Source organism: Coffea eugenioides, chromosome 11, assembly GCF_003713205.1.
Source record: "Coffea eugenioides isolate CCC68of chromosome 11, Ceug_1.0, whole genome shotgun sequence".
NCBI classification, from domain to species: Eukaryota; Viridiplantae; Streptophyta; class Magnoliopsida; order Gentianales; family Rubiaceae; genus Coffea; species Coffea eugenioides.
In genome coordinates, this window is record NC_040045.1 from 13497357 (window position 1) to 13509976 (window position 12620).

The 12620-nt window shown below is 36.0% G+C and overlaps 2 protein-coding genes across 6 annotated transcripts; both read left to right on the plus strand.

The window, feature by feature from the left end:
- The first annotated feature begins 2361 nt into the window (after positions 1-2361).
- LOC113751227 lies at positions 2362-10768 on the plus strand. Of its 5 annotated transcripts, none has more exons than XM_027295158.1 (5): positions 2362-2460; positions 2558-2658; positions 7415-7497; positions 7626-8285; positions 10357-10768. In XM_027295158.1, exons 4-5 carry the CDS (start codon positions 8106-8108, stop codon positions 10528-10530), a joined length of 354 nt encoding a protein of 117 aa, XP_027150959.1. In that variant the 5' UTR covers positions 2362-2460; positions 2558-2658; positions 7415-7497; positions 7626-8105; the 3' UTR covers positions 10531-10768. The 5 variants fall into 5 exon arrangements, with proteins under 5 accessions (XP_027150959.1, XP_027150960.1, XP_027150962.1 ...); XM_027295159.1 differs by lacking the exon at positions 7415-7497 and having other exon boundaries at positions 7626-7808; positions 7954-8285; XM_027295161.1 differs by lacking the exon at positions 7415-7497 and having other exon boundaries at positions 7626-7704; positions 7954-8285.
- Positions 10769-11188: 420 nt separating this feature from the next.
- Positions 11189-12280, plus strand: LOC113751989 (dehydrodolichyl diphosphate synthase 6-like). Its single transcript, XM_027296134.1, has 2 exons — positions 11189-11535; positions 11728-12280. The coding sequence occupies exon 2, from the start codon at positions 11756-11758 to the stop codon at positions 12278-12280; it is 525 nt and encodes a 174-aa protein (XP_027151935.1). The 5' UTR covers positions 11189-11535; positions 11728-11755.
- Positions 12281-12620: the final 340 nt, after the last annotated feature.

The following is a 12620-nucleotide window of genomic DNA, read 5'->3' on the forward strand; positions in this document are numbered from 1 at the left end:
TATAAGTTTTCATCAGAGATGATCCAGTAGTAGTCACTCTCACTGCTACTACTGTCATGACTACTGTCATTGTCGTTGTCGTCTTCATTATCATCTCCTTCTTGATGTTGTTGCTTGAAACCACATTTTTAGGTGGCCATTGTGCCTTAACAAGACACTGTACCTCGACCAGGAACAATCACCTCTTCCTTGAAATAAAGATGGCACACTCATGTCAAGCTTATAGTAATTTAAGCGCCTACCTTCATTAAACAGAGATAAGCAAGAAATTGGTGGTGGAAACAATCATGACTTACTATACATGCATTTATCTGTGTAATCCAACCTCTGTCTCTAGAGGATTTCCGTGAACAATTTTTGATTTGGCATCTTTGACAGATATTGCACCATGCACGTATTTGTTGATAGTCTTGGTAGTATTTTAGAAAAATGAGAGAATGGGGAAAACAATGGTGATAGCAGGTTGAAGCATTTCTAAAGTTTTGGGTCATCAGATGTGTGTGTGTGTGTGTTTCAAGTTTTGCTCATGAAAAACCAAAGGTTATTTTCAAGTTTACAATAAAATTACGCACTATAATTGAGGTACATTTTTGTTACCCAAACCCTTGAGAATTTGTCTAATTTTCCTATCAAATGCCATTAGAATTTGAATCTCGCCTCCCCTTCCCCCAAGGGGAGTGGGGGCACAACCCCCAAACACAAAAACAGCTAACTACTATAACATAGCAGCCGACAGGTAACTGTTTTAGGCTTCTTAAATCCAAATTTACCCTTTTTCCCAATTAATGATTTTTTGGCAACATTTGACTAAGAATTTGAGTTCGTCTTGACTATATAAATTTTTATTTTTATTTTTTTATAATAGGCAATAGCTACATTATTCCTACTATAACAGACACTAAGGGGGGACTCAACCAGGCAATGAGGGGTGGTTAGAGGTAGAGAATTCCATCTTTTGATCGAAGGAGTGCATTATTACATACTTGGATTTTATTCTACATTATTATTCCTAATCTAACTAACGCTTGAAAACGACTCAGCTTGGCCATGGGAGGCTAGAGGTAGAGGATCCCATCTATTGACTAAAGGGGTGTACTATTACACACCCTTTGAATTTTACTACAAGTATATAGGTTTGAATCTCGGACTTGTAGTCAAACTTGCAACTTATGTTTCACTAGACGATCAGATCTCATATGGCGAATTGCTTGAGTCTTTGACAGTATGCCAAAATGAAATCGATTTCTTGGAACCAGTTGGTCAGCTTCGTGTGAATATCACATGCTCATATAAGATTGAGTTTGGGGTCATTTGTGTTGTGAATTTAGGCTCTTTCGACTGCTTGATTTTGGAGTTATTTGTCTTTGAAATTTTGGCAGGAAATAAACGTTGCATGTGGTGCAAGTTGTTAATTTTGAGGGTCGGGATAAATTTACTTATTTGCTCTGCTGTGTGGACTTATTCTATCTTTGTTTTGGGGCAAGTGTCTTTGGGGCTATATAGGTATTTTGATTTGTGGGTGGATATATTTCTGCAAGTTGCACAAGCAGGTGAAGTTATAAATGTGAATGAATCGACAACTTTATACTTTTATGCGGTGGAAGATTTTGTTACAGCTTAATCACTCTATTTTCTTTAAATGAAGATAATCATTGTTTGGTAACAGCTACTAGTAGAAGAAGCTTATAATCATGGTGAAATTTCTATTATGCCCTTGCATGCTCACCCTATTCTTCTTCCAATTTAGTGTGCATTCACGTGGGATCTGAATAATTTTTTTTCCTTTGATGTGGTTATTTTTTCAAGCACACTTAGAGCTCTCATTTTTGTAGTTTTGGTTTTGTTTTTGGCATTTTGTGTATTGTGCATTTTCTCTATTATTGAATTACATTCATTATTTATATAATTGTTACAATTGTTATCGAACCAAATCCAACATTTTTTTAACCCAACAACTCGAATAAGGGTTAGGCCTGAAGTAGGGTCAGGTCCTTTTGTTTGTCAAAAAAAAAATCCAATATTTTTTTAAGTCTGTTTGGTTGGACGGAAAACATTAAATGTTTTTCTATTCTACTGTTTGGACACAATTTAATTTGAAAAAATAATTTCTAACGGAAAATAACTTACACCGAGAAGTTTGGATAGAAAATTTTTTCAAAATAATTTTTAATTTATATCATAAACATATTTTCAATCTATTTTTAAATATTTTTAATTATTCTTTTATCTCATATATAATGCATCATAAAAAGTGTTACAGTAATTATTTCAAAATAAAATGCTACAGGGAAAAAGTGCTAGAGTATTTGGAATAATATTCTACCATTCTGAAGTTATTTACCTTTCTTAAAATCACGGCCTCTTCTTTTCACAGCCTTCAAACGGTTGAAGATCCATTGGCAAACCGAGCCCTTCATCACCGGCAGCATATCCAACTCCGGCGAAGACTCACTTTCAGAGGTAGGCTACTCTTTCAATTAGGTTATTCTCTTTTTAAAAATCATCTAAATTATCATCTCCCTCTCTCTCTCTCTAATTTTTTTTCCTTTAAAAGCAGCCAATATCAACGGCTCTTCCCCACTCTGGCAGTGACATCTCGTCCCCATTCCTGCAACAGCATCTCCAACAAGGTCGAAAACTCCTTAAGTATTTCCAGAGGTATGATGGTCACTTATTAGTTTTTTTCCCTCCCTTTTCCTTTGAAAAATTGTCTAGAATTACTAGTGTAGATTCTTGAAGTTGGGTTGGAATGAATTTTTGTGAGTTGCTTTTGTTTTAGTTTGTTCTTACCTGATTAGGGTTACATTTGATTTGATTGACGCTAATGAATTAATTTGGCTGCTGAGTTTTGGGGGTTTTACCATTCTTGACTGACAAATTAATATGCGCAAGCTGCGAGGGATGGATTCTGATGTAGTTCCAGCAGCATTGGTACAAGATGATTTGGCTGGTTGATTTTTGTATGTCAACTTCACATTCTTTTGGGGTACTTAAGGACACTATCTTAGAGTTTAAAAGTTTATTTGGTATTTGACCTAATTTTCAAGAATATAATGTGTTTCTTGCTGTGTCTATGAGGAGTTAAGAAGCGACCTTTGTTCTATTTTTCGGATGCCTAGAGGTTCCTTGAGGTTTTTAGACTGCAAATTTTCTAGAGCAGTGTTGGATAAGGTTCAGAATCTTTGTTTACTTTATTTAGGCACAATCACTTGGACAGAGGAGGTTCAGTGGTGGTGCAAACATTGCAGCACAAACTCCTTTGGTCACATAGTTAAAAGGCTTGCTTTTCCTATAACAATCTACTTTCTTTGGCAGGCAAGGAACAAGTGTATTTTTCAGCATCTGAAACCTCAACTGTAGGTGTAGTTGCTGCTGTAACTAGTATTTAGTGCCATGCAGTTGCCTGTTGCTTCCTAGAGTAAGATTCCACACACTAAAGAAACTGAGAGTTGGCAATAGATTGGGGCTTTAGATCATAGCTGTTTTCTTTGTGTGTGTGTGTGTGAGAATCTACAGCAAGATATAGAGGAGAACATATTATGAGGCTTCGACTGATTAGGCCCTGATTATTAGTTGCATATGTGTGCAAATAATGGAATTCCATGATTTCAAGTTCCAATTTCATCAACCTGCACTTAAGACCAAATCAAATCCAGACCCTAAACTTAACGTCACCACCAAATCCTCCAAAATGCAAGTCGAATCTTCAATACAGACTTAGACACCTGTCAAATATATTGAAGTACAAGTTATCAGAAAATTTTGTGTATTTTGAAATATGCAGAAAGGGATTTTTACTTAATTGTCCATCTTCATGCTTTGCTTTCTTTTGTTCAAATGGAAAAAATGTTAACACAAATTCTTCATTATCTTTAGCTAGGAAATAAAACTAGACAGACTTTCAAGCTTTCTATGTTTACTTTAATTATTCCTTGGATAGAAATGTCAAATACATTCAATATCAATAATGCTTGGTAAATAATTTATAAATGCAGAAGTTTACCTGACCAGGATAGTTGATGTTATCTGGGCAATGTCAAATACATTCAATATCAATAATTATTCCTTGGATAGAAATGTCAAATACATTCAATATCAATAATGCCTAGTAAATAATTTATATATGCAGAAGTTTACCTGACCAGGACAGTTGATGTTATCTGGGCAATAGTTCTGGTCAATAATGATGGGGTTTTGGACATTAATCATAGTGGCATGCTGGAACAAAACATCCTTAACAAAACCGCCTACCCCATGATTTAATCCTTGCACCATTCTGTGTATTCCTGAATGTAACACTTTTTATTGTCACATTCTGTACTCCCTCTTCTTCAAAATCTTCTTCAAAATCATTTATTTTTATGCCTGACACCTGTCGAAAATATTGAAGTACAAGGTATCAGAAAAGTACACCATGGTCTCTTTGCCCAGTTAGATAGCTAATATTCTTACATCATGGAAGGAGTACTGATATTGTCTGACTCTCTTACGGGAGAGTGACTATTAGTTCATGGCATTACTTGTGAACCAAAAAACAGAAATATTTGTAGAAGATTGGCATGAATGAGGTGATTTAAGCCTTGTGTGCATACAAAATAAGGGAATGAAAGTGGTAGAAAGTGACAAATATTCTGTTATGGGTACATGATGTATCTTTAAACTACTGGAAGATTCCATAGCTTGTCCACCGCCGGAAAAGCCATTTCACTTTCTCCTGGAATTTCCACCTTCAAATTCTTTTTATGTATCACTTCTCCCTCCATTTTTGTCTTCTTTTTTCTTTAACTTAAAGCAAAGCAAAAAAACATGTTGAATTATAAGTTGTTAGTGTTGCATATAACCAAAATAATTGACAGAAATTACAACTTGAAAACTTACTTGAGTTCGGGAGTTGATAGCCAGCAACTCTATCAAGTTAGTAACAAAGTGCATGGCTGGTTAGTCTGGCTTTGCTTTAAATAAAGAAAAAGCAAAGCAAAAGTGAAGAAAAGAAGTGGATAATTTGTCTATGGTAAACATAAGACAGGTGGGGGTGGGACTGCACTTGTGTTAGCTCTATCAAGTTAGTAACCTATAGGGATGCTAAGTGATATTAAGCCAAACAGCAGGGTAGCTTTGAGAAATTATTCCAAAATGAAAAAGGGATAATTTCAGAAACCTCCCTTGAGGTTTTGAACAATTTCACTCGGCTCCCCTTAGGTTTAAAAAATTACACTTGCCTCTCTTGGTATAGTAAAATACCTATAATGCCCTCCACTTAGCAAACAATAAGGCAATAAATTTACAAAATCCACAAGAAAATCTATTCTTTTGTCTCTTGTCTATTTCGCTCCTCTCGTTTCTAATTAATATAACCTCTTTTTATTATCTTCAATTTTGTAGATATTAGTGAATTGAAATTACAAAATCAACAGAGAGAGCAGATTATGTATGAAATCAGAAGGAAATGAAGAGACCCGTAATGATAGAGAAATAAATAATAAAATAGATGATTGAAATATGAAGAAGAACTAAAATTGTGGAATTTGTCATATTTTGTTTATTGTCAAGAAAAACTTTAATAAAATGCCAATAATTACATGAGGATTTCTTTCATTGATTAGAAATTTTTATTATGATTTTACTATGAAAGTAGAATTTATTTTCTACTTTTGAGATATTAATATTTTTAACACCATAGGAGGGTTGTAATCGCGGTTCTAAGCCAGATTAGCTTGTGTTAAAAAGGTATTTGAGCATTGATATTTAATTTTGGAGTATAATTGGTTGTCAATGGGGTTTGTGTGTGTGTTTTTTTCTTTTTTGCATAGCAAGTATTGATACTGTATATGCAATTTGAAATTTTTTGAATGGCTACTTGATTTTAGAGTTTATGTTTTGATGGTTGTTAAGGATTATATTTGTTAATTTATGCAAAGTGTGAAAGACAATGATTGAGTATACTATATTGTTATTTCTTAGTTTTGAACAAATGGCAATTTAGGAATTTTGTGAGAAAATCTATCTTGTTGGACCTTCGTTGTTACTAAATAGTAAAAATAAGAGAGGTTTGTGTAATCTTTAAAATCTAAGAGGAGCTTAATGTAATTGTTAAAACCTCACGGGAGGTTTGTGAAATTATCCCAATAAGAAATGGAAACAGAATACAAATGACAACCACCTAGGACCACAGTCGACACGGGAGTTGGTGAAGTATGCTGTGTTTTAGACTTGGACCGGACGGATCGATCGAACTGGGAACTGGCCAGATAGCCGGTCCAATTCAGATTAAAAACACGAAAGGAATATATTCGGTAAAATCCAGTCAAAACTAAGGTCTGACAGGTGAACCGGTATAATTTATTAAACCCGATTTTTCTATTTTTGCCTAATTTTTTTTTACAGCTTCCTTGACTTTGTCTTCCATTTGACCAACTAAATAAGCGAAAAAGAGGCAAAAAAAAATCTGGGAAAATAGCAAACTCGACCAAACGATATATTCTGTCTTCCCGTTTGTTTTCGTAACCCTAGCTCCTCTACCAGTCCACCGCCGCCGTAGCGCCGCTACCACCAGGCTTGTGCACCTCCTCCGGACTTCACCATCTCTGATTGCCCTGCTCCTTTGGTGTAATTTTTGGATGCCAACTTCAAGCCTCCACTGCTAGAGAGTGAAAATGAGTTGCTAGAGAGTAAGCAACAGGAGTTAGTGGAGACAATTAGTAGCTTACTTCAATCAAAACATTTTTTCCAAGTTTATAAGGTTTGCTTTAGTTGGTTTTCTGTTATTGGGAAAGTTTGAAAGTTTATCAATTGGTAAACGGATTGCAGTTAGAGATGATAGAAATTAAATTAATGTGTTTCTAATTGTTTAATGAGGTGGGATTGTGCATGTTTGAGTGGATTAATAGGTAAAGACCCATTTGAGTTTGCTATGCCAGAACGCAAATTGAACATCCAAGGCAAATTTCATAACTTCTAGTCTCTTTGGGTCAAGCTAATAACTATATTATGATCTTTCTTTTTTTTAAAAAAAAAGAAAAAAATTTATTGAATCTCTCTTCTTTTGGTAATCAAAATTAACCTTGCTGCTTAATGGCTTAGAGGTGGAATGTTCTATCTGTGTTGCGAAGTTTGTACTTTGTATTCCTAATCATCCATGTGCAAAAGCAGCACTGTGATCAGAAAGTATCATATATTCTGTTAAAAGCAATCTTAAAGAAAGAAAAGTGTAGGTTATGACCTTTCATATCATATCCTGGGGCTGTTTTAATAAATTCACTCCTGGCTTTTTCTTCTGTTTAGCAAGAATTTAGCACAGAAGATACACTTGTCCTCGATGATGTAGATACTTAATGAAAAAGTTTGACTAGTGCTATTCCTTATATTCTTTCCAGAGTGGGGTTAACTTAATTAATTCTTTTATGGATTGATTTAGTTGACTACAATGGCCTAATTGGGCAAGGAACAGCAAAAACACATTGCCTACAATTGTTCTAAGTATATGACCAAAGACTAAAGGTATCAACTATCAACCATAATATAATAGTTTATAATATAAAGCAGATAATTGCTATCAGTGTGTTTGGCTTTTGTAGTGATAATTGCTTCTGTCTCCATCTTTTATCAACCAATTTTTGCTTTTGTAGTGACCCTGGACCCCTGAGTTTGGCCAAGTTGATTCCCAGTCCGCATCTGAAAACATAGGAAGTAGGTAGTGAAAGAGTGGTAAGCCACTGACCATAAATCACCCCAAATTCCCCCCGCAACAGATCTGAGCTCATATTCTCCTTTCTTCCTTCCTCCACATTAGCAAATTCTACTTCATCTTGGTGGGTTTTTTACCTTTCATTTTCCAATTTTAATCTCTAACCCCCCCTAACAAAAAAACCCACCCCTAACCCAAAAAAAGTTTAATTAAGCAGTAGTATTTATGAAATGGAGCTCTTTGTGGCGGTAATTGTGAATCGCAAACAGGGAGAAGAAGTCAAAACAAGCAACTCTTCCGGATTCGTAATTTGATAGTTTGGGGCGTTGAAATTAAGAAAAGTCTGGTTATTGCCGTCGTCGTCAGAGAAAGCACTAAGCAGCAGAGCAGCTTGGGGTTAATTGAATTAGAATTGATAAAAATGTCTCTAAGAATAAAGGCGGTGGTGGACAAATTTGTGCACGAGCTAAAGGAGGCTCTGGACGCGGACATACAGGACCGACTCATGAAAGAGAGGGAGATGCAGAGTTACATTGAGGAGCGGGAACGCGAGGTCGCCGAGCGTGAAGCCGCTTGGAAGGCCGAACTCTCTCGTCGTGAGGTACTTTACCCCAACCCCTCCCCCTCAACCCTCCACCGTAAACCTGTAAATCACCTTTTATTTAGCATAGCATTCCCTACTCCAAGTTCATTGTCATTTGTTGATTTGCTTTCTTTATCTCCAATTCATCATGTTTCGATTTTTCCCAATTGATTTCCCACTAATTGGTAATTGGCTATATGTTTTTTTTTTGTTTGAAAAGATGCTGCCACTATATTCTTTCCTTTTTAACTCAATCCCGTTCTCCTTCTTTATAAATGTAGTAATAGTCTATTGGTATAGTCTAGTAGGTATTAGATTGATTGCATAGTCAGTTTCTTTGTCTGTTCCCCCTCCATTTGCTTTTGTCTTTGGGTTGATAGCAGCAGCTGTATCAGGTGGCAGGTTTGCTGGCCTTTTGATTTAATTGGGTTTCAAATGACAATGAGGATGGATTTAGGATGCTCATCTTTGGACAATTTTTTGGCTGACTGTTAATTGACAACTGGATTGGAGTGGTTTTAGAAAGCTCATTATAGTATTGAATTTGTTAAAGGGGATGTTGTAGAAAGATGCAGACTTGGAGAGGAATATACGGTGATAAGAGGACCGTTTATATGGTGATATTTTGGTGGTTGGAATGGAGATGAGTATGCTATGTTGGCACCATCACCTATAATAGTCGACTTTTGCCCCTTTTTGGTTGGTTTTTGACTGGTGTTGATGCTATATTTGAACAATTTGAACTTTAGAGTTGATTGATGTACTTTTGTTGGGTATAACTCACCATGTTGCCTTAATCTGGTCAAGGCTGCTGATGAGATTTTGGCAAATGCTGCAACTCAGAAAAAAGAAAAAGAAGTGAGAGAGGAAAAAGCAATAGAAAAATGAAAGAATAACATGCATTTCATTCTGATATGAAGCAAGCTTTGCAAGTGGTTTTTATTGAAATCCTGTTTGATCCTGTAATACATGATGTTTATTGCAACATTGATTGCCAAACATGAACAAGTGGCCTGTTATGTGAGCCTTTTTTCATCATCATTTCGTTCTTTTCTGATCTTTGCTTCTAAAACTTCTAAAGATGTGGAGCCGTTTTGCTTGGAAATCTTTTATGTCCTGTTTCCCTGTCTCTTTTCCTTCCACAGAGCATTGATCAACTGCTGAACTAGTCAATAAGAGATTATATTTTGATCTTCTAAGCAGGCTTGGTTCTTGATGCTAGTAATTTGAGGCTCAATTTCTTCTTCTATTACCCATCCTTTGTAAATATTCTACTAAGAAGCCTGCAATGAGGTTTTATGAGAAGCTTCACAGACGAAGCTTTGAACCTGGGTAACACTATGAATCTGGAGTCTGCATGATTTTTGGGTTGGGGCTTCGTGCAGGCAATAGTTGCTTGATTATTTCACAAACTATGCACAGGCTGAACACATGAACTCAGAGGAGCTTTGTGAATTTCTTCTACATAGGATCTGCCAGGAAACATTTTTCAAGAAGCATACTCCTTTAGTATCTATTGGATTATTCTAGTGGGTTGTAACTAAATGAGCTTGTTCTCATAGTAAACCTACTACCGATAGTCCAGTGTCAACTAATATTATCAAACAGTTTGTGAAGTGGGGGTTGCAAGAGGTTCAAAATTGTTGAAATAGGAATTTAGATTAAGGCCACTCATACTTGTTTTTCCTTCTATGAAGAATTGGACTGGTTGAGATCTTGGGAGATTCCAAGTTCAAGAAAGAGTCAAATCAAGTCTTTATGTTGACTGCTACAAAGACAGAAACATTTTTGTCCAATTATAGCAGTATTCTTTCCAGAGTCTTCCATTCCATGTCGTAATAATTTTATACTCTTGGATTGCCTAGGCCGATCAATTTGGACTATGATGGATTGTATGAGAGCGCATCTGTTCTTTCATTTGTCTTTCTGCACCCCTACTTCAAATCCATGTTACTTTGTCAAATTGAAGTCAATTTCATACCTTGTAGCTCAACATTTATCTCCACCACACTACGGAATTTACTATGAGAGTAGTTTTTAAGGTTTAGCATTTCTTTAAACTTCTTACTTAACGATGTTTCTATTTCAGGCGGAGATTGCCCGGCAAGAAGCTAGATTAAAACTGGAAAGAGAAAACCTTGAGAAAGAGAAAAGTGTGCTGATGGGAACTGCATCAAATCAAGATAATCAAGATGGAGCTCTTGAAATTACAGTTAGTGGAGAGAAATATCGCTGCCTTAGGTTTGCTAAAGCAAAGAAGTAGTATTCTAGGGGTTTAGGTTTATGAAATACATTAATCTTGTACATCTACGGTTTGTAAATGTTCAACCAAGGATACGAAAATGCTTGATAAAGGCCAAGTTTCATTATTTTCTCGTCTGACAGTTGATCTCTCTGATGAGAGTAACGCCACTTGGAATTACGTTTGTTGTTAAGCTGTTTCTTTTGCTGTGAAGGACATTGACGATCGTTATTCTGAACAAAGTAAATATTTCTTTTTAGATGGCGTGCAATGGCTTCTTGGTTGCTGAACTTCTTGATATTGGCGCTACATCCAAACTACCAGCTCTGGGACAGAGTCGAGGAGTGGATCTTGCCCCCAAAGAAGAACCTTTCAGTTCCACTGACTCACTCACCTCCACTTTTATTTCTTACTTTTCATGCTAAGTGGTCCAGACTCATTTGGGAAAAAGTTTAAGTTGGGACCAAATTTTATCAATATAATTTTATAAAGGATATAAATTTACCATTTTAAAAGTGAAGAATGAAAAAATTCATTTGACGAAATATGATAAATGTTTTGAAAGATTTTTCCATAAATGTTTTGAGTCCCTGAATTGGAATGCATTTTCTTTTTGATCCAGTGGATTTATTTAGTCCCTGTTGTTAGTAGAAGATCTAATGGGGTGCTACATTTAGAATTGATTAACATGATGGTTGATGATGCGGAAACTAATACATCACTCAGTCTATGAGTGAGTCACAAATTGGGTCCATCCAAATTCTTGCCTAACTATTTAATTTTACATTTGTTTAATAGAAGACCTCCTACAAAAACAGCTTTTCTATGATGGATCTGAGGAAGAAGAGGATAACACCATGCTTGAAAAGGGAGAAATAGATGAAGCCGGATCTGCAGAGAAGACTAAATCGAAGTTCCCAAAAACAATGATACCTATGGAGGACATACTTGGGATGTGGAAACCGTGGATTTGGCTGTCAACGATCCGGGTTTGGACTCGGGCTTGGACCCACTAGTTTGGATCAGGTACGGATTGAGAAATAATCTCGTTACCTAGATTCGGACTCGTACTCATTTACTCTAACAAAAAAGTGGGTTGGATATGAAATATACGATTTTGACCAGAATCCGTTTAGCTCTCATGAACATGCTTAAATACTGTTATGAGTTAGGTGTGAAGTATGTTACAATTTACGCCTTCAACATTGACAATTTTAGAAGACGTCCTGAAGAAGTTCAGTCCACTATGCGGTTGATACTAGAGAAAATTGAAGATTTGATTGAGGAGGAGAGCATGGTCAATCAGTATGGCGTTAGGATTTACTTTCTAGGCAGTCTTAAACTTTTGAGCAAGCCGGTAAGGTTGGCTGCAGAGAGGGCCGTAGTTGCTACTTCTAGGAATTCAAAAGCTGTGCTGTCAATTTGTCTTGCCTACACTTCCTCAGATGAAATTTTGCATGCTGTTCAAGAGTGTTGTGAAGAAAAATGGGATGAAGGAAGTGCATTGGAGTCAAAAGGAGCTGGAAATGGTTTACTTTTTCTGAAAGGAAACAAGAATGACAAGAGCAAGCCTTCAATCGTAGTCAAGGATTTAGAGAAAAATATATATGCTGCGGTTGCACCTGATCCTGATATAATTATACAGACTTCAGGTGAGACTCGATTGAGTAACTTTCTTTTGTGGCAGAGCGCTAACTGTCTTTTATATGCATTTGGTTTGGGCAATCTTGGTTTTTCAAAGAAATTTCGCTTATTTGAAGGAGAAAACTAAGCAATCATAAGTTAGCTGGTGAGAGTTTGTTGCTATTTTTGCAACTCATCATATGGTTTTGTTGATTGGTCTTTTAACTGATTTCCACTTTCATATTTTTTTCACTGAGACAAAAACAAACAGGGGACAGAATTTTGTTTTTGTGTCCCTGTGCTCAACATAGTGATGACACATTTCACAGATGTAGGGGAATATGGCATATAGTTCCTAACAGGATCAGATATAGTTCTCCATATATTGTGTTTGTGTTATTAGAATTCTGTTGTATCTTTGTTTTTGTGGCATGGGATCTATTGTACTGTGTACTTCACAAGTAGAAAGGATTTTTTCCGCTTTTCAG